This window comes from Hyperolius riggenbachi, chromosome 5 (assembly GCF_040937935.1).
Source record: "Hyperolius riggenbachi isolate aHypRig1 chromosome 5, aHypRig1.pri, whole genome shotgun sequence".
Classification (NCBI taxonomy): Eukaryota; Metazoa; Chordata; class Amphibia; order Anura; family Hyperoliidae; genus Hyperolius; species Hyperolius riggenbachi.
This window is the reverse complement of record NC_090650.1, coordinates 381,626,424-381,648,304: the sequence shown is the minus strand read 5'-3', so window position 1 is coordinate 381,648,304 and position 21,881 is coordinate 381,626,424. Positions and strand designations below refer to the sequence as shown.

At 44.7% G+C, this 21,881-nt stretch overlaps 1 protein-coding gene across 1 annotated transcript in view; it reads left to right on the top strand.

Annotated features, from left to right (window-relative positions):
* Positions 1–21,881, top strand: part of CDH17 (cadherin 17) — a 129,222-nt gene that overhangs the window by 59,104 nt on the left and 48,237 nt on the right. The window contains exons 7-10 of the mRNA XM_068237661.1: positions 2,347–2,478; positions 4,273–4,423; positions 14,157–14,381; positions 21,449–21,525. Coding sequence (XP_068093762.1) covers positions 2,347–2,478; positions 4,273–4,423; positions 14,157–14,381; positions 21,449–21,525 — 585 coding nt within the window. The remainder of the gene's footprint in view (positions 1–2,346; positions 2,479–4,272; positions 4,424–14,156; positions 14,382–21,448; positions 21,526–21,881) is intronic.

Sequence of the window (21,881 nt, the reverse complement as noted above, 5' to 3'; positions counted from 1 at the left end):
CCGTCCAGGTGTTAGACTCCTTGAAACATCTTTTCCATCACTTTTGTGGCCAGCATAATTTTTTCTATTTTTCAAAGTTCGCCTCCCCATTGAAGTCTTTTGCGGTTCGCGAACTTTTCCGCGAACCGAACCTTCCGCGGAAGTTCGCGAACCCGGTTCGCGACATCTCTAGTGGCTAGGTGTCCACATCTACCACATCCATGTTTTAAACGTTTTAATATATTATTTTACTCTATTGGCGCCTCTGTTCACCTGCATCCATTACCAATCCACCCCCGGTGGAAGGGCGGAATACGTTCTATGTTTCTTCCTATCTACAGAGAGTTTCTTAATACTGAGTGGGGACAGGCTTGTTCTCTCCACCTGCTGTCTCGGTGGTTGCCTACAAGGTAACCCTGGTTTGTGAGTATTCTATACTTACTTTTCACCTCTCCTCATTTGATCCATACTTACTACACTATATTGGGCTCTCGGTGTCCCTGTGTTCTTTTTGATCAATGCTGATAAGGTTTTAGTACTGAAAAGTTCAAAGGGTCATTATTTCTGTTTGTTTTTCAGCTGAATGAAGCAGATTTTACATGAGATTGTCATGGCTGCTCTTTACAATTCAGCCTAAGCCCTTAAACTAAAATTTAAAATATGAAACTCTGTTTTATGTTACTAATGTTCTATTTACCATTAGTACTAGATATACAATTCTTTATCTCATAAGTTTATTTTCATTTCAAGTTTGCTTTAAGTGTGCCTTTTATAATACTGTAGTTATTGCTACTGTGTTGTGTTTTTCTTTTCCTTTTTTTAATATTATTGCAGTTTTCCTAGGACTATTTTAAGTACAATGGTCATAGTTAGCTTGGTTGAAAAAAAGACATCCATCCATCAAGATCAACCACAAAAATAAAAAAATGTACATACAACGCTGACTGCATCCTCATAAATTCCGTTTGATCCAGGGAAAGACAAAAACACCCCACAAGACTTGTGCCAGGGAACCTGTACTGAGTAAAATTATTTAAAATAAACACATGAAGTAACTTCAAATGAACATTACATAGTTACCTTGCTATCGGTTCCTCTCAGAAGCTCACAATTTTCTTCTAACAATGATCCCTTCCAGTTCTGACAACATCAAGAGATTGAGGAGTAGACTACACGGGAGGTAAGTATGACTTGTATATGTTTATTTTGACTTTTAATTTTCAGTTCAGGTTTTCTTTAAAGGTGAAAAAAAACCTCCTCCTTTCCGACTACAGTTGGCAATAAGATAAAATCCCTGGATCAACACCACCTGAAATTAATACCTAGTAATTATAGTTGTGGATATCCTACAATGCATGGAAAGCCACAGTGGCGTAGCTAAGGAGCTGTGGGCCCTGATGCAAGTTTTACAATGGGGCCCCCCCAAGCACTCCATACATAACAATTTATATGGCGCACCAAAATCTGCCAATGGCAACTACAGTGTCAGAGGTGCAAGAAGGGGATGGGGAACAGTTTGTTAATGATTACCACTATTCAAAGTATCTATAGAAGTGATTATTATGAGCACAGGACCAAAACAGAGCTAATACTGTAGTTGAGGGAGGGCCCTTCGGGGCCCCTCTGGCCCAAGGGCCCCGATGCGGTCGCTACCTCTGCACCCCCTATTGCTACGCCCCTGGAAAGCCACCTTTAAATTGGCCCAGACCTTGTAAGGGTTTTTGCCTTCCCCGGAATCAACCTTTTTTTTTCTTTTTTTTCTGATTGAACGTGATGGACAGATGTCTTTTTTCAACCAAACTAACTATGTAACAATTAAAAAAAAATTCAAGCAGGTCCATAACTACAATTCTTGTGGCCCCTGCAACATTTTGATTGGCTCTCCTACATTCACGACCCTCATTCCCCACACCTCTCGCACAACCAGGAGAGGGGGGAGGTTATTCTTTTTGTACAAGGCAAAACTAAAATGGTATCTGTATAAATGTTTTGCAGCGCCCAGAGCTGAGTTTTGTAACAGTGGCTTAAAGCAATGTTTTGGTATTCATTAGGAGTTTGTAAAATAAACCACGTAATGGAAAATGTAGCCAGGCCTGTTTCAAAAGCCTACAAGGACTCCGTGTTGATTCTGCTAATGATTTCTGAGAAGAGTTCTTAGTCCCTTGAGAAATAATAAGGTCAATAATTTGGTGCTTTCCTGAATTGCCAGCAGATTTGTCTATTAGATTTATTAAACACAAAGAAAATGATGTCACACAATGGGCTGAAATCCTTTGTGTTCCAGTAAGAGCTGGCACAGGTGGAGGATGACAGTGAATTTACGGAGCTGCATGACGCTGATTACTCTAATTATGCTTCGTCCTGTAGGTGCAGTGGAATGACGACAGTGTCATATATGAACTACACCAGAGAGATAAATTCTTGAGGTTCCCTTTTACCATTGACCAGACTGGAGTTATCAATGTGACGGAACCCCTGGACAGAGAAGAGCAGGAGCAGGTAATACAAATAAACTGCATGAGTCATCGGCTACTGTTTTGCGCGTATGGATTCGGCACTGGCCCCGCCTAGGAGATTATCAGCAAGCCTTTCCCTGATACTTAGCTAATTAAAATTTGTGACAGGTTTTTTTGCACTGTTTTTTCTCATTTCCCCCATGGATCACCTAATACCCTAGGTGGATACCCTAAGGTAGGGGACACACTTGTCTTTTCTATGTGCGTTTATTTCTGCATTCGTTTTTGGCGCCCCTTCCCTCCCACATGTTAATCCCCACCTGACACCTACAACTCAACTCTAACCCCCCTATCTAATATTATCCCCCCTCTGACACATAACCCTAACCTCCCTCCAGTGTTATCCTCCCTCAATGATAATCTTCTCCTAGCACTTAAAGAGGAACTCCAGTGAAAAATAATGTAATAAAAAAGTGCTTCATTTTTACAATAAATATGTATAAATAATTTAGTCAGTGTTTGCCCATTGTAAGATCTTTCCTCTCCCTGATTTACATTCTGACATTTATCCCATGGTAACATTTCACTGCTGGCAGGTGATGTAAGTGGAAGGAGATGCTGCTTGCTTTTTTGGCAGTTGGAAAGAGCTGTAAACAGCTGTTATTTCCCACAATGCAACAAGGCTCACACAGTGTGATGTCAGAACCATGGTCCTGACATCACACTGTGGGAGGGGTTTCACCACAATATTAGCCATACAGACCTCCTGATGATCCGTTTCATAAAAGGAAAAGATTTCTCATGGGAAAGGGGGTATCAAGCATAACCAGTATTCTTGGTTACGGTTTCTCTTTAACTCTAACCTATCATATCTAGTGATATGATATCATCCTCCTATCCTAACTCTATCCCTCCAACATTAACCCCTCCATACACACTGCTAAAGTTAACCTCCCTACCTGACATTAACCCCTTCCTAACACCTTCCCCTCCTTTATGATAACCCATTCCTTATGCCTAACCCTAACTCTCCCAACTTTAACCAATAAACTAACTTCTAGCATGGTCCCGTGTGAGGGAGTGGCCAGAGCTGTCAGACTCAAAGGTGGTAAAAGCCAAGATGGTAAAAAAAGATGCATTGCAGCTAAGTACTCAATTTTTTGTCCCCATCCCAAGTGTCAGTGCCACAGCTTATATCTGGACCTGCATTGTAATTAATTACTTGAATTATGTCTGCAACATTACATTACTTATGGCATCCCAGGATCATAATCTACATATCTAGATACTGATTGAAAAAGGTTGAAAATGAAACTAGTGAAGAGGGAGCAGGTGTGGTGCAGATGAATCACTATCGACAGAAAGGCAATAAATATTTCCCTGTATCTGTTAAGGTTTGTACTTTGTAACCTGTAGTAGGCAATACCATTGGACATCACTACAGTTCATAGTACAGTAGGAAATAGCAGTGATACTTTGGAGGCCGATTAGAAAGAGCCATCGGATACAAGCCGATCCACAAGACTGGATACATCAACATTTGCTTTCTAGGCCCAGCACCACTACTGAAAACATAATTTATGTAACCACTTCATTTTATTATTAATATATTTTATTATTTATTATAATAATTAAAGGGTTAGGGCCAGAGCCACTAGAAATAGCAAATCTCAATCTCCAAGCACTATTTCTAGTGATTTTCTCAGTGATTGTGGTGTGTGTGTGGGGGAGCGGGAGGGGTTACAGAAACAAGCAATTCGCCTTGTCCCTATGTGTCACCCATGTTGACAGGCCTCACTGGATCTCACATAACAGTGGCCATGCATTTGTTTTTCAGTACATTTTCTACGCAGTGGTAAAAAATCATCATGGAGTGGCAGTGGCCAGAGCTCTAGAGATTGAGGTGAACGTTGCTGATGTCAATGACAACCCTCCAGTGTGTCCAGCTGTGGAGACAAAGTTCGAAGTCCAGGAAAATGAAGATGTTGGTAAGACACGGAGAGTATGATAGGGCAGAATGAAGCGAGAATCGGTGGGGGTAGCAACAGAATGTCTTGTTTAGGAAGCCCGAGGTATCAGAATTAGGTAGTGCAATCATGTAGTAGTAAGTCAGCCCATACCCCAGAATGTGAATACTGGGTATCAATAATGCTTACTTGTATTATTGCCTGACTATTGATTTTAGTAGCTACAGTTTATACAAGATAAGACAAATATCATTTATATTGCGCTTTTCTCCTCAAAGTGCTTGAGCTGCAGCCACTAAGAGCTCTCACTAGGCAGTATCAGTGTTAGGGAGTCTAGTCCAAGGACTCCGAACTGGATAATAATAATATAAAATAATAATAATAATAATAAGGTGCTGGCTTACTGAACAGGAAGACACGAAATTCAAACTCAGGTCTCCTGTGTAAGAGGTGCTTAGGTTGTTTTGTGGATAATTCTGCTCTGCCTCCACTCACTAATAATTAATTTTAAAGGGAACCAGAGAGGTTGGGGGGAAGCTTTAATACATACCTGGGGCTTCCTCCAGCCCAATAGGCACGGATCGCTCCCACACCGCCGTCCTCTGCTGCCTGGATCCGCCGGTACCGGGTCCCGTCATTGCCGCTAGTCGGCCAGTCGGCCGGCGGACGCGGCCGATTCGCCGCATCACACGGAGCTCCTTCTATACAAGTACGCATGAGGCTGCCTGCTGTGCAGCCGCATGCGTACGGGTATGGAGGGAGCCCCTGTGATGCGGACAATTGGCCGCGTCCGCCGGAAGTGACGGGCCCGGTAACGGCGGTTCCAGGAAGCGGAGGATGGCGGCGTGGGAGCGATCCAGGCTTATGGGGCTGGAAGAAGCCCCAGGTATGTATAAAGGCTTGTTCTTTTTTTTTCAGCCCGTTCCTCTCTGGTTCCCTTTAAAAATCCCATAAATCTTTATTTTACTGTCAAGTAGAAGTCGCTGTTCTGCACTATGGTGTTTCCGGATCTGCAGGCACCATGTCTCGTTGGGAGCTTCATCTCTGCCCCACTGACTCCTACAGAGCCAGAGATTTGATCATACTATTTAATTACCTGAAACAATCCCTTGTGATTATATTAGGTGGCATTGAGAGTGTGCACAGGTGTCTCCTGATGTGGATGGTCTTCCCGTGAGGGGAGGTGCACACATAACATAACATGAAAGGCTGCGTTTTAAGTCATGTGCGGATTTTTTTTGTGTGCATTTTTGGTGCGTTTGTGTTAGCGTTTTTTTACCGCAGGTGCGTTTTTCAAGTGTTTTGCGTGCATTTTAATGCGTTTGTGGTTCACATATACAAAATGCATAAGCGTTTTGTATGCGTTTTACAATTGCGTTTTATGCAAAGAACTAGGAAGACAACAGGAGGCAGAAATACATCTCAAACAATTTTTTTTACAAAAATGCATATAAAAACGCAAGGAAAATGCATGAAAAACGCATACTATTGCATTTTCATTGACTTTCATTATGTGTGTTTTTGATGCGTTTTTGCAACAAAACCAGCATTTTTGAAAACGCACACATAGAAAATGCATATGCGTTTTTTCCTGCGGCCCATAGACTTCCATTAGCGGCACAAACGCAGCGTTTTCCGCAATGCTACCGTTTCTGCTAAGTGTGCACCTGGCCTCAGACAAATCGACTGCTCTGACTCAACTGCTGTTATTGAGTTTTTGTCGCCCTCATTGCATGAATCTTGTTAATCTCTTAGTATACATTAAGATGGTTGCAGTGTTTTAAAATGAGACTCTGTCACTCTGATCTATTCTTGCATCGCTAATTTTATCTCTTTTTTTAACCACTTCAGGACCACAGGATTACACCCCCCTAGTGACCAGGGCATTTTTCAGAATACAGGGCTGTGCAGCTTTGTCAGGGTTAGAGATGTAGCGAACGGTTCGCCGGCGAACGGGTCCAGGCGAACATTGGGGGTTCGCGTTCGCCTGCGCCAGGCGAACTTTTGCAGAAGTTCGATTCGCCCATAGACTTTAATGGCCGCCGACTTTAACGGTTAATAGCAAAGTCCCCTTACATGGTAGAAACACCAAAATTGTTGTGAATGTTAAGTGAAATAGTGGGAACAAGAGGAACAATTAAGACCTTATACTTTTTGAAAAAATCAATTTTAAAGTTTCAAAGTAAAATGAGCCGATTCATAAAAAAAATAACCGATTCATTAAAAAGAACCGGATGATTCAAGAACTGTTACTATAGCAGAGAATGCGTCCTGAGCAGGACGTGAAGCTGCCGGCTCCGCTGCTGTCTCTCCCCACCTGCCTGCACCTGTCACCCTCACCTAGCCTGGCACCCAGTGCACCCATGGGTGCCAGAGTGACAGGTTAGGAGGTGGGGAGAGACAGCAGGAGCCGGCAGCTATGCGTCCAAAAGGAGGCATTCTCTGCTATGTGGGAGGCGTCGGAGATCTTCAATCAACTTAATTGAAGATCGCAACATAAGAGGATACAGTTCGTTGGATCGTTTACCGCGGATATTGGCGTGGGAAAACTTTTTTAAAGGTACAGGTAAGTATTTATGGTTAATTTAGAATAATAAAATACTTTTCTCGTGGTTGTGTTTTTATTTCATTTAACCCTTTGTGGAAATGGGTAAAGGGTACTTTGTACCCCTATACTAATTTCTCCTGGGAGGAGGGTGGGCATCTGGGGTCCCCTTCTTAAAGGGGACTCCCAGATGTCACCATGAACCCCCCCCCCCCAGGGAGTCATCGCCCCCACCTCCTCCTGGGGCACCGGAGGTGGGGAAGAGCCCCTTGTCCATGGATTGGACAAGGGCTCCGGGGGGAAGGGGAGGGGAAGGCTTGGCTGCCCCTCCCCCCCCGGAGCCCCCCATACCAACTCACCAGTTATGATCCCCCTAACAGTTCCTACAATGCTAGAAAATTTCCCACTGCTGAGCAATTGCCCTTTGAAAAGATTTGAGATTTTTGAAAGTGAAATAGGGAGCCTAATGGAAGCCTATGGCAGAATTCAGCACTTTTGCACGCCTATAATTCTGGTTGGTTATCATCACCCGCCGAATTTAGCAGTTAATAGCAAAGGCCCCTTACATCCTAGCAACACCAAATTTGCAGGATATGTTAAAAAGATAGCAGGAAACAATATTTAAAGGGATACTGTAGGGGGGTCGTGGGAAAATGAGCTGAACTTACCCGGGGCTTCTAATGGTCCCCCGCAGACATCCTGTGTTGGCGCAGCCACTTCCCAATGCTCCGGCCCCGCCTCCGGTTCACTTCTGGAATTTCTGACTTTAAAGTCAGAAAACCACTGCGCCTGCGTTGCCGTGTCCTCGCTCCCGCTGATGTCACCAGGAGTGTACTGCGCAGACACAGACCATACTGGGCCTGCGCTGTGCGCTCTTGATGACATCAGCGGGATCGAGGACATGGCAACGTAGGCGCAGTGGTTTTCTGACTTTAAAGTCAGAAATTCCACAAGTGAACCGGAGGCAGGGCCGGAGCATCGGTGAGCGGCTGCGCGGGCACAGGATGTCTGCGGGGGACCATTAGAAGCCCCGGGTAAGTTCAGCTCATTTTCCCCCGACCCCCTACAGTATCCCTTTAAAGGACTTCCGAGGCCACAAATGTGAAAAAAGTTAAATACCTTTTCATAATCCAGATCCATGGAGGACGCCATCCGCACCCTCCCGTTCATTCCCCCATGGCTCCCGCAGTAATACCGGCCCCGGTCGGGTCCTGACTCCCGACCCCTCCGAACAGGTCGGGTTCTCATTCCCCACTCAATATGCGGAGTCCGCATAGACGCGATTGCACCTGCGCAGCTCTAGGTCCTCCTCCTGCCGCGTCATCAATATGCGTGCATACATCGGACGCATCGGGAGGAGGACCTAGAGCTGCGCAGCCGCAATCGTATCTTTGCGGACTGCGCAGCCGCGGCAATCTGTGGCGGCCATATTGAGGGGGGAATGAGAACCCGACCCGTTTGGAGGGGTCGGGACCCGGCCGGGGCCGGTATTACTGCGGGTGCCATGGCGGAATTAACGGGGGGCGCAGATGGCGTCCTCCATGGATCTGGATTATGAAATGGTATTTAACTTTTTTCATACTTGTGGCCTTGTAAGTCCTTTAAAAAATAAATAAATATATATATATATATATATATATATATATATATATATATATGTGTGTGTGTGTGTGTGTGTGTATATATACGTGGGGTCCCCCCTCCCGAGCCTCTGTAACCCCTTGTCCCCCATGCAGGCTGGGATAACCAGAATGCGGAGCCCCGGCCGACTGGGGCTTCGCACCCTGAGCTATACCAGCCCGCATGGTCCAGCCAAGCCTTCCCCTCCCCCCCCCCCCCCCCCCCGGAGCCCTTGTCCAATCCATGGACAAGGGGCTCTTCCCCACCTCCGGTGCCCCAGGAGGAGGTGGGGGCGACGACTCCCTGGGGGGGGGGGGTTCATGGTGGCATCTGGGAGTCCCCTTTAAGAAGGGGACCCCAGATGCCCACCCCCTCCCAGGAGAAATGAGTATAGAGGTATAAAGTACCCCTTACCCATTTCCACAAAGGGTTAAATGAAATAAAAACACAACCACGAAAAAAGTCCTTTAATTTTCTTAATTAACCAGAAATACTTACCTGTACCTTTAAAAAAAAAATTCCCACGCCAATATCCACGGTAAATGATCCAACGAACTGTATCCTCTTATGTTGCGATCTTCTATTAAGTTGATTGAAGATCTCCGAAGCCCCCCACCCACATAGCAGAGAATGCGTCCTTTCGGATGCATAGCTGCTAGCTCCCGCTGTCTCTCCCCACCTGCCTGCCTGCACCTGTTAACCCCCACCTAGGCTGGCACCCAGTGCACCCATGGGTGCGCTGGGTGCCAGCCTAGGTGGGGGTTGACAGGTGCAGGCAGGTGGGGAGAGACAGCAGCGGGAGCCAGCAGCTTCACATCCTTCCGAGGACGCATTCTCTGCTATACTATCGGCTCATGAATGAGCCGGATCTTTTTAAGGAATCGGTTCTTTTTTTATGAATCAACTCTTTTTTTTTTTTACTTTAAAATCGATTTTCTCAAAAACTATAAGGTCTTTTTGAAAAAAAATGTTTTCCTCTTGTTCCCACTGTTCTTCTTAACATTCCCAGTAATTTTGGTGTTGCTAGCTTTTAAAGGGGCTTTGCAATTAACCATTAAAGTCGGCGGGGGTATATTTTCCCACGGTCAGAAGGAGAATTTACATTGAAACTTTAAAATTGATTTTCTCAAAAACTATAAGGTCTTTTTGAAAAAAAAATGTTTCCTCTTATTCCCACTGTTCTTCTTAACATTTTCTGCAAGTTTGGGGTTTCTAGCTTTTAAAGCGGCTTTGCTATTAACTGCTAAAGTCGGCGGGCGCTTAATTTTCCCACGGTCAGAAGGAGTTACTTTAAAATTGATTTTCTCAAAAACTATAAGGTATTTTTGAAATTTTTTTTCCCCTTCTTGTAGTCACTGAAAGATCTCAGGTGTTAGACACCTTGAAACATCTTTTCCATCACTTTTCTGGCCAGCATAAATGTTTCTAGTTTTCAAAGTTCGCCTCCCCATTGAAGTCTATTGCGGTTCGTGAACTTTTATGCGAACCGAAGCTTCCGTGAAGGTTCGCGAACCCCGTTCGCGAACCGAAAATCGGAGGTTCGCGACTAGTCAGGGTGCTGCACAGCCATAACATTTACCACACAAATTAATTTTCCCTCCTTTTCTTGTCCTTAACCACTTAAGCCCAACTGGACGAGATTTCTCGTCCAGTTGGGCTGCGCGCACTCCCGCGGGTCGCGCGCGCTCCCGCGGGCCCCCCCGTGCGCGCCCCCGCTGCTGCCCGTTTGCCCACCGATCAGTGAAAGGGATTATAAATCCCTTTCGCTGATCGGACCCCCCCGGAGAAAAGCCGACAGCGTCTCTTCAGACGCTGCAGCTTTTCTGAGCTCTGGGCTCCTTTCTTCTGCCTGGGAGCGAGATCGATCGCTCCCAGGACTTTTTGATTCTGGCCATCTTGTGGCCAAATAGCAAATTGCACCTAAAAAGAAAAAATTTTACAAATAAACATATAAATATATTAAAAAAAAAAAACCCTGTTTACCTCCCACACCAAAAAATACCCACATACAAGTTTAAATTAAAAAAATAAAATAAATTACAATAATAAAAAAAAAAAAAAAAACATAAATAGTTACCTAAGGGTCTGAACTTTTTAAATATGCATGTCAAAGGAGTATATCAATATGATTTAATAAATTATGGGCTTCTAAACAGTGATGGTGGACGCAAAACGGAAAAAATGCACCTTTATTTCCAAATAAAATATTGTCGCCATACATTGTGATAGGGACATAATTTTAATGGTGAAATACCCGGGGCATATGGGCAAATACAATACGTGAGTTTTAATTATGGAGGCATGTATTATTTTAAAACTATAATGGCTGAAAACTGAGAAATAATGAATTTTTTCCATTTTTTTCTTATTCTTCCTGTTAAAATGCATTTACAGTAAAGTGGCTCTTAGCAAAATATACCACCCACAGAAAGCCTAATTGGTGGCGGAAAAAACAAGATATAGATCAATTAATTGTGATGAGTAGTGATAAAGTTATTGGCAAATGAATGGGGGGGTGAAAGTTGCTCGGATGTAAAAAAAATTTCAACCCTTCGGGCTTAAAATAGGACACTCTGCCGGAGGTCTCTGATCGCAGCTGTGATTTTTTTTTTTCATTAAAAAAAGAGAGGCTTTTCCCTCCCTCCTTTCCCGTCCTAAACTGCCTCTGGGCAGCGATTCATCCTCTTCCCCGCCTCTCATAAGTATCAGCCTATGAGAGGGCTTCATTCGCCAGCCACTCTGAGGGACAGCCCAGTGTCCCCCGTACAGCGCTGCAGGAAATCGCAGTGTTGTACAAAGGTAAACAAAGGGTTTTTTTATTTACCTTTTGGCTAAAAACTGTCGCGGCTAACAGGCTTTTCACGGAGCTCAATTGAGCTAGCAGGCTTTTCACGGAGCTCAATTGAGCTAGCAGGCTTTTCACGGAGCTCAATTTCACGGGAACAATTGCAAATGCGCACGTGTGTTCACTGCTAAACTGCAGCTACAGGATTTGACGCCAATAGGCGTTAGGTGGTCCTGGGGCTGCCACTGCGTTTGCACCCATTGGAGGGACGCGGTCTTTAGGTAGTTAAAACACTGGCAGTGGTGAAACTGCAAATCATGAGGTCCAATAGCAAAATTTTGGGTGGTGCCCAGCCAGTATACATTTAGTCTATAGATCATTTACCTATGAATATGGACTGCAACAGCAGCATACACTCAGAGTCAACATACATGTTTGCTATATAAACTACAGCTACTAATAGCGGACTCTTCGCATTTGCTATTGGTGACAGGGGCGTAGCAATAGGGGGTGCAGAGGTAGCGACCGCATCGGGGCCCTTGGGCCAGAGGGGCCCCGAAGGGTCCACCCTCTATCACAGTATTAGCTCTCTATTGGTCCTGTGCTGGTAATAATCACTTCTATAGATGCTTTGAATAGTAGTAATCCTTAACACACTGTTCCCCATCCCCTTCTTGCACCTCTGACACTGGGGTTGTACTAGGCAGGTTTTGGTGCGCCGTATCAATTGTTATATATAGAGTGCTTGGGGGGGCCCCATGTAAAACTTGCATTGGGGCCCACAGCTCTTTAGCTACGCCACTGATTGGTGACCACAGTTCACATAGCGGGTGGCCCCGGCGCCCGCTATTTAGAGGGAACCATTTTTGTCGAGCTCCATTTAGCTGCTTTGAAATAGCATGTATAGAGTCAGAGAGAACAGATACCAGACACAGAAAGACAGACTCAGGACCTGCAAGAAACCTATGCTGGAAAGTGGGTCTGCCAAACATGCTATTTAAAATACCCTTTTTTCGAAGGCTCTAATTGAATAATGTTTGGTTTCTCCTCTGCAGGAAGTGGCATCACTGTTCACAAGATCTTGCAGGAGAATAATTTTCAATACTCTACCTGAAAGATCTTATGACCAGTGATGTCACTTCCTGCAGAGGAGTAATCAAACATTATACAATTAGAGCCTTCAGGAAAAATGCTGAAATACTTCATACAGATTCTCTGCAGGCATGCATCCAACACTGCTTTGGCGGTTGAGATAACTACCGTACAAAAGGCTGGCTGTCACAGGGGACAGACTCAGTCCTAACTACTGCTTGGCCCCATAGCAGTCACTGTGGCTGACACATACTGGGCATGCACAAGTAGGGTCTGCACATGCCCATTAGAAATAAGCTGCTCGCGCATGGCTTGCGTGAGATGTTTCATTCTACTGGCCATGTGTGGACTGTACCTGTGAGCAACAGTGAGGACGAGAACAATGCACTCGGGTCAGTCATTCGCAGGGGCATTGCTAGCCCCAAAGATCAGTGGCACTTGCCCTGGATCTATTCTGGGGTCAGTCAGCGGGCGGCAGTACCCAGCTCTGGCCACTTGGTCTCCAGATTCTGCAGACATCTCTTCTGGGATTCTCCCCTTAGTGTCTGAGAAAGAATTAGACATCAGGACTCCTAGTGTCTGATTCTCAGATGCTAGGGGGATAATCACCCCCTACAGAGTATGTCTCCAGACATGGAGAGTAGATGGAGGAGATGACTTGTTCCTCCCGCTGTGCTACTCTGCTGGGAAGGAGTAGTTCGGGTGGAGGAACAGTGAATGCACACACAACGATGTTTGCTCCCTATGGAGACTCCACAGCTTCCAGCATGTCACTAAAACACCCAGCATGCCCCATAGAGGCAGCACAGCACCCAGTGTACCCCATAGAGGCTCCACAGTACCCATCATGGCTTCACAGCACCCATCATGGTGCATGCATTGTTTTTTTAGTTGATGGAGAGGGAGGCTTCATCCAACATTTTGCTGAGCAGGCCTACTTAGACCACTGTTAAGTTCATGTAAATTTGGCTCCACCCATTATCACACCCACAATCTGTTGCATGTAGAAAAGAGAGAAATCGAGAGCCCAATATGGTGTAGTATGTTAGAGATATGAAGGGAAATGAATAAGTGAGATGGTTATACTCACAAACATGGGTTACCGCTCAGGCAACCACTGTATAGGCAGGTGAGGAGATTAGACCTGTCCTCACTCAGGATTAAAAAGTCGCTCTCTGTAGATCAGAAAAAATGGGGTAGGGTCACCCCTCCACCTGGGGTGGACTCAAGTACAGAGGTGCTAAATTAACTGCACATTGATTGCTGTGTTTGTTGTCCCCGTTTTATTGCCTGAAGAAGTGGGTCTGTTCCCACGAAACGAGTTGCAGATTTTGGGGTACTATTGAATAAAGGTATTTGTTTGATTTGATGACAGACCTTAGTGTCTAATTATTGAGGGGAAGTCCACCACTTTCCCTCCCGGCAATTTTTAACAATTTTATATTAATTTTATTCTGCTGGCGCCTCTGACAATCTGTTGCATGGCCACACCCATTTTAACCTGGAGTGCCCAAAAGTCTCTTAGGATCCTAGCAACGCCCCTGATCATTCGTCATTGTCCCTAAGTAATACCTACAGATTCTCTTCAGAGACAGTCTTTGACAGTTGACACCCACCTCGGCCAAGTTTGATCCAGCGTGTGTACCTAGTGTTAGAGTATAATTTCTATAGAAAGCTTATCTTTCCTGATTGCAACATGTTATTTGTCACAGGAAGCACCATTGGTGTGTTGGCAGCCACTGACGCAGACCAGGAAAATACAAAAAATTCTCGAATTACTTATACACTTGTGGAGCAACTGCCGAAGGTGCCAAGACATGACATGTTTATAGTCAATGAATACAGTGGCAATTTCCAGCTGAAAAATAGCGGACTAAATATTCAAGACAACAGCCAATACAGATTGAAAGTAAATGTCTCTGACGAAGGCCAGCCTAGTAAGTATCATTGCTATTTATTGTTGGTAGAGATGAGCGATGCTGTACAATATACCGAAACTTGTCTCCTCTCCAAAATACTGAGGGACTTTTAAATGAACATCTAAACTCGTACAATGTTTTAAAAGCCCAGGCAGAAACAAATGTAAAATCATTTGTTGTTAAAGAAACTTGAAATGAACATAAACTGATGAGATAAACAATTGCGTCTCTAGTCCTAAAACCTAAACAGGATTTTTTGGAATCTCTTGGTCTTATTCTGTATTAAAAAAAAAAAAAGTTAAAATCGATTTAAGTGGGATGAAACTCAAAATTTAATTATTTCTCTAAAACATTAAACACAATAAAAAGAGGTTATTTGAATGAATATTTATACAGGTCCTTCTCAAAAAATTAGCATATTGTGATAAAGTTCATTATTTTCTGTAATGTACTGATAAACATTAGACTTTCATATATTTTAGATTCATTACACACAACTGAAGTTCAACCCTTTTATTGTCTTAATATTGATGATTTTGGCATACAGCTCATGAAAACCCAAAATTCCTATCTCAAAAAATTAGCATATCATGAAAAGGTTCTCTAAACGAGCTATTAACCTAATCATCTGAATCAACTAATTAACTCTAAACACCTGCAAAAGATTCCTGAGGCTTTTAAAAACTTCCAGCCTGGTTCATTACTCAAAACCGCAATCATGGGTAAGACTGCCGACCTGACTGCTGTCCAGAAGGCCATCATTGACACCCTCAAGCAAGAGGGTAAGACACAGAAAGAAATTTCTGAACGAATAGGCTGTTCCCAGAGTGCTGTATCAAGGTACCTCAGTGGGAAGTCTGTGGGAAGGAAAAAGTGTGGCAGAAAACGCTGCACAACGAGAAGAGGTGACCGGACCCTGAGGAAGATTGTGGAGAAGGACCGACTCCAGACCTTGGGGGACCTGCGTAAGCAGTGGACTGAGTCTGGAGTAGAAACATCCAGAGCCACCGTGTACAGGCGTGTGCAGCAAATGGGCTACAGGTCGCAGGGATGGATCTAGGGGGGGGGCAAGCGGGTCTCTTGCCCCAGGCGCAGTTTGTTGAATTCTTAAAAAGGCGTCAAAATGTGGATGGGGAATGGGAGTTTAGGTGCCAAAACCTGACCTTGCCCCAGGCGCAGCTTGGGGCAACTTGGTCTAGATCCGTCCATGTACAGGTGCCGCATTCCCTAGGTCAAGCCACTTTTGAACCAGAAACAGCGTCAGAAGCGCCTGACCTGGGTTACAGAGAAGCAGCACTGGACTGTTGCTCAGTGTTCCAAAGTACTTTTTTCGGATGAAAGCAACTTTTGCATGTCATTCGGAAATCAAGGTGCCAGAGTCAGGAGGAAGACTGGGGAGAGGGAAATGCCAAAATGCCTGAAGTCCAGTGTCAAGTACCCACAGTCAGTGATGGTCTGGGGTGCCATGTCAGCTGCTGGTGTTGGTCCACTGTGTTTTATCAAGGGCAGGGTCAATGCAGCTAGCTATATCAGGAGATTTTGGAGCACTTCATGCTTCCATCTGCTGAAAAGCTTTATGGAGATGAAGATTTCATTTTTCAGCACGACCTGGCACCTGCTTACAGTGCCCAAACCACTGGTAAATGGTTTACTGACCATGGTATTACTGTGCTCAATTGGCCTGCCAACTCTCCTGACCTGAACCCCATAGAGAATCTGTGGGATATTGTGAAGAGAAAGTTGAGAGACGCAAGACCCAACACTCTGGATGAGCTTAAGGCCGCTATCGAAGCATCCTGGGCCTCCATAACACCTGAGCAGTGCCACAGGCTGATTGCCTCCATGCCACGCCGCATTGAAGCAGTCATTTCTGCAAAAGGATTCCCGACCAAGTATTGAGTGCATAACTGAACATAATTATTTGAAGGTTGACTTTTTTTGTTTTAAAAACACTTTTCTTTTATTGGTCGAATTAAATATGCTAATTTTTTGAGATAGGAATTTTGGGTTTTCATGAGCTGTATGCCAAAATCATCAACATTAAAACAATAAAAGGCTTGAACTACTTCAGTTGTGTGTAATGAATCTAAAATATATGAAAGTGTAATGTTTACCAGTACATTACAGAAAACAATGAACTTTATCACAATATGCTAATTTTTTGAGAAGGACCTGTACCTCACTGAAGCTAACATTGCGGGCTGCAGGAAAAATGATCAGATTGGCCTGTCTTTAAAGGATACCAGAGCCGAAATGTGTAGGAGAAACAGGGGGGGGGGGGGGGGGGGGGATGGGGGAGCAGGCATGTATGGGCAGCTGTCCTAATGCCCACCGCTTCCCCAGTTCTCCTCTGTCCCCATCCTTTGCTAGCTAACTGCTCAGAAGCAAACTGATCCAAGATAATATACCAGGGAATAATCAAATCATACACATGGTCTGTACAGGCAAGCCCTATAGGTAAGTATATACAAGTGCATAACTTGTTTGTATTAAAAACAATGTTTGGAGAGGAGTCACAAGATATGTAAGACGCCTCTGCGGAGTCCTCATAAGTTTAAATTAGGTCCACTAATGCCAGTGGAGGTCTTCGCTTATCCCCGAACACCCTACTATTTCAGGGGTGTGGTGTAGCTATTCCCTGGCTGGGTACCTGAGAGCTCCACTTAAGAGAAAGGCAGGTAGACAACCATGCTGTTCAATAAGCTGCATGTGTGTAGCAAACAGCAGATAACACAGTTAGGCCTCGATTCATAAAAGTGTTGTCGGTAAGGTAAAGTCGAGCGGGGAAACACCGCTGTAGGTATTTCAGCCTTCAGGGTGGTAATTCATAAAAATGTTGCTAGTTGTGATAGGCGTGCGGAGATATTCCGCTGTAGGCTAGCGTTAGGCTGTCGGTAGGCATGCGGAAACAGGAGAAGCTGGCTGAGTCCCTCTGTGCGGTGTTCTCTCTGCAGCTGCTTGGGAGGTTTGTCCCATTCACTGCAATGGATTCCGCACGCTTCTCACCACATCAGAGGTAGCGGTAATCCCCGTCGGCATACCGCTACCTCTAATCTTTATGAATTGACATTTGTTACTTTTTGTGATGATAATCACCGCGCAAGGCGGTGATTTATCACTCTGCTCGTGAATGTCGGCTTTTCATGCGGAAAAAGCATTTATGAATACAGATTTTGCTGTGTGGTCGGTAAAGTGAGCCGTTTTCAGCATTTCCGCATGCGGGAATGCTTTATGAATCGAGGCCTTAGTGAACAACCTGCCTATACTAATAAAATACAGAGAGACATATACAGAGGTGCTAGTGCTATATACAAAGTGCTGCAATATGATACTTTGACATGTTTCACCCAACGGCTTTTTCAAAAAGTGCTGTACATATATACAATCATAGTAACATGCACCCCCCACCAGATTACAATATGTCCCCCATCAGTGTTGGACTGGGAGCTGAAAAAGCTGAAGAAATCCACTTGCTGGCCAAGCAGCAGTAATCAGGTGTTGCTGCTCACAGTGAAGACTTGCTGCAGGTTTCTATTGGGAGTAATAACACAGGGTTACTGCTGCTTGGCCAGCAGGTGGATTCCTCAGTCCGACACTGTCCCCCATATAGCCCAAGTCTGCCCAAAGTTTGCTTTTTTAAAACAGAAAGTATTCGTGATAATTCAGGTTGGAGTGAGCTCTGAGATGTATCCCAGTGCATCACTGCTGAATATATGCGAATTATCCATTGTTGTCCCTGTGAACTAAACACACCTCCAGATTCACTCGAATGCAATGATGTATCAGCTGTTCATTGTACAGAGCCACAATAATCCAACATGCATACAGACTGTTTCAGACTGGTTGGTCTTCATCCGTGCATGGCATGGATTAATGTGGCTCTATGGAGTAGGACTTGAAACACCCAGAGGTACAGACTAACCAGCAAGCTCATGGTGAACCAGAACGCATTGGAGTGTGTTATTTAAGCAGTGATGCACTGGGAGAAATGTCGGAGCTCACTCCAACCTGAATTATCGCAAATACTTTCTGTTTTAAGAAAGCAAACTTTTGTTTTCCATAGCACCATTGTAGCCCCTTACACACTCCAATGACTAATTTACCGAAAACCGTTGCTTCAGTTCACCAAGCCATGTTCGGTATGTAGTGGAAAGTGGAGTAGGAATTGATATTTCTCTAAATGTTCAGCAAAATCAGCTATTTTCTGCATTACCACATGCAGTAATGCTTTGTGAATTGAAGCCATTCTGATCATTTTGGAGGGCAATGGCAATCATAACAGCTACGGTAAGTGAACTGAAAAGTCTGAGCATTAAGGCTCGGTTCACATTCGTTTAAAAAACGTATCCGTGGCTCCGTTTTGGGGCCCGGACCAAAACCGGAGCCATGGATACAAATGTTAAAAATAGGGGCGGTCTTTACCCACTTCCAAAGCGGATTCGGGGGATCTAGGCTAAAAAACTGAACGGACAGTCCGGGTTTGCAGGGTTTTCACGGACCCCGGATACACGCAGGGGTAGTGAAACCTAATGCAAAAACTGATCCCCCTCTACACAGACAGCTTTGGACCCAGAAACGGATCCGTTTCCAATGTCCTAGCCCTGTCTGTGGGTGGGGAGGGGGCCGCCAGGTTGGAGGGAGTAGCAAGCAGGAAGGGAGCAGCGGGCACAGCGGCAGGGAGGGGAGACAGACCCCCACCCGCTCTCATCTGGGTGCCCCCCTTCCCTGCTCCCCCTCCAGTTAGTTTCTTTTAAAATCATTATAAAATCAATGTAGCAGCAAGCGGGGAACTTACTCACTTCCTTGCATTCCACTGCTGGCTGCATCACTTCCTGCAATGCCGCCCTCTGTACTTTATTGAGCGGCATTGCAGGAAGTGACGTGGCAAGAGGTGGAACGAGGAAGTGAGTAAGTTCCCTGCTCGCTGCTTGCTGCTACAATGATTGTATAATGATTTTAAAAGAAACTAGCAGGATGGGGAGCGGGGAAAAGGGCACCCAGGTGAGGGAGAGGGCGTCCAACCCCCTTCCCCGCTACTGTGCCCACTGCCCCCTTCCAGCATATTGGCCCCCTCCCGAACCCTGGATCCGGACTACAAACGTATGCTGCAATTTGTTAGTATTTTGTAAAAACGATCCGTTTGTGTTCAAACCCGGACCACGGACCGCGGCCTTCGTTCTGCAAACATGCCTAATGTGGACCGGCCCTACATAACCACTACTCACTCCTAGTGTGAAAAAAATTTCAGTAAAGACTAGGGATGCCTATTTGGATTCCATGGAATTGAAATTTCCGCATTTCTGATCAAAACCTGGAAATCTGAAAACAGAAATCAGATTTGTGATGAAATCCAATTTACCGCACTCATATAGCCCAGTCACAGATCTCAGAAGCATTGGACTAATCAGAGAATGCAGAATTTTTCAATGAACATCGGATTGCTGCAGTAATTTTAGACCAATCACAAGAATCGGATACTTCCAAGTATTTCTAAGTCTTGTGCTTGGCCTGACATTTTCATGGTATTCTGCATTCTCTGATTGGTCCAATACTTCTGATTCAACTCGAAAGTATTCGGACAAATAGAGAATGCAAATAATGACAAAATAAGATTACTCTGAAATCAGAAATCAGCAGAACCTGTAATCGGAATTGGCGGAAATTGGTATTTCTACAGAATCTGAAATCGGCATTTCCGACTTCCCCTAATAAAGACTGTCATATGGAAGAGCCCAACTCTGCTGCTACTCAATGGCTTGATTCACAACGTGGTACTAACTGTTAGCACGCTTGTGAAAATCCCCTTGTCAGGCCTAAAAAGGCCGGTGCACGCGAAACGTTGCATCGGGTGCAACGAAAACGGAGCACCCGATGCACCTATAACGGCGCATAGGATGCGCCCTAAACGGCGCATGGGTGTGACGTTTAGGGCGCACCTAATGCGCCGTTATACGCATTATTGGATGCGCCGTTTTCGTCGCACCCGATGCAACGTTTCGTGCGCTGTACTTTGTACGGGATCTGATTCAGCTTGGTGCGTGCTAACTACTTAGCACCCTAGCTAGCATGCCCAAAGCCTTTAGGCGTGCTAACTAGGTTAGCACCGGTTAGTGAATCAGGCCCAATGGCTTGATCCAGGTTTGGAAAATGAGTAAGGCCGGCTTCACACTGGCATTAAAAATTGTCCATTTAGAGGAACTGGACCAAATCCTAACGGATGTCAACAGATCCTGTGTTAATCAATACGATCCATTCACATTGCTGTTAGAATGGATCAGTTCCGCTGCAAGTTTGGGGTGGGAGCAATTTTTCCGGATCAACAGACACATCGCATCGGATGAAAAACTGATGCCTTTTAAAAGCTGATCCGTTCCACGGATCAGTTTTTCCACAGATCCGTGCAGTGTGAACCAGGCCTTACAAGCCTCTACTATGTACAGCTCAGTCCAGGGGTCCCCCTCAGCACTTAGGTCTCTTTTCGACTATGAAATACGATCACAATCACGTTCGCAATCGCTTTTCAAATTCAATTTCCACTGTGCGATTGAGCTACTATACTCAGTATAGTAGAGCTCAATCGCATCCTAAAAGCGTCAGGACAACGATTGCACTCGGCCCAAAATTGCAACACAATTGGATCGCATTAATGGAAATGGCTGCTGCCGTTTCCATTAGTTTTACTGTACCCTGGTGATTGGTAAAGCGATGCACCAATGGAACCCTTTGGGGATGGTTCCACAGCAGTGAATCGCCATGCAAAGCACTAAGGGCCTAATCTCAATCGCTCTGGGAATCGCAAAGAAAATAGTGAGTTATTTGCTTTAGTGGGACTGAGAACTTAGATCAGAAGTTTCTAGTCAGTCCATACTCCACAAAATACTCTTAATTCTAGATTGGCAAAGAAGAGCAATGTCACCCCAGTCAGTTTATAAAAATTCATAGCTCTATGCGACTAAAGTAGAAAGGAATTTTTTTAATAACATTTAAATGCAAAAAAATTCTTCTGAAGCACTGATTTATGGCAATTTTCATTCAAAGCGGAGCCTCTCTTTAACGTGTGTTTCCCATTATTTTCTATTTTTCAGGGCTAAGTACCATTTGTTGGGTGGTGGTTAATGTTATTGACATCAACGACCACATCCCGATATTTTATAGGCTTGACGTGAGTATTTTATCAAACGCTGTGTGTCATGAATTACTTTAGTGTACATTTAGGCATATTTATTCACTTCGCCTCTATCTAACTTCTCAAACTACATTTCATGGCATATTGGGGTATCAAACACTGGGGACTTGAATTTTGACAAGAACAATATATGGTTTCCAGTCAATGAAGTTGTGCGTGAAACCCACAAAGCCCTGAACAGGGGCTCCGTTAATCCAGGAAATCAGTGGCGATTGTTCACTATGTCAACTTTATGAACTATCTTTGTACAGTCTATAGTGTAGATTTTTACTGTGGCTCTGTGTAACCCTAGGAATGGAAGACAGACCAGGAGCCCGATGGTGCAGTATGAT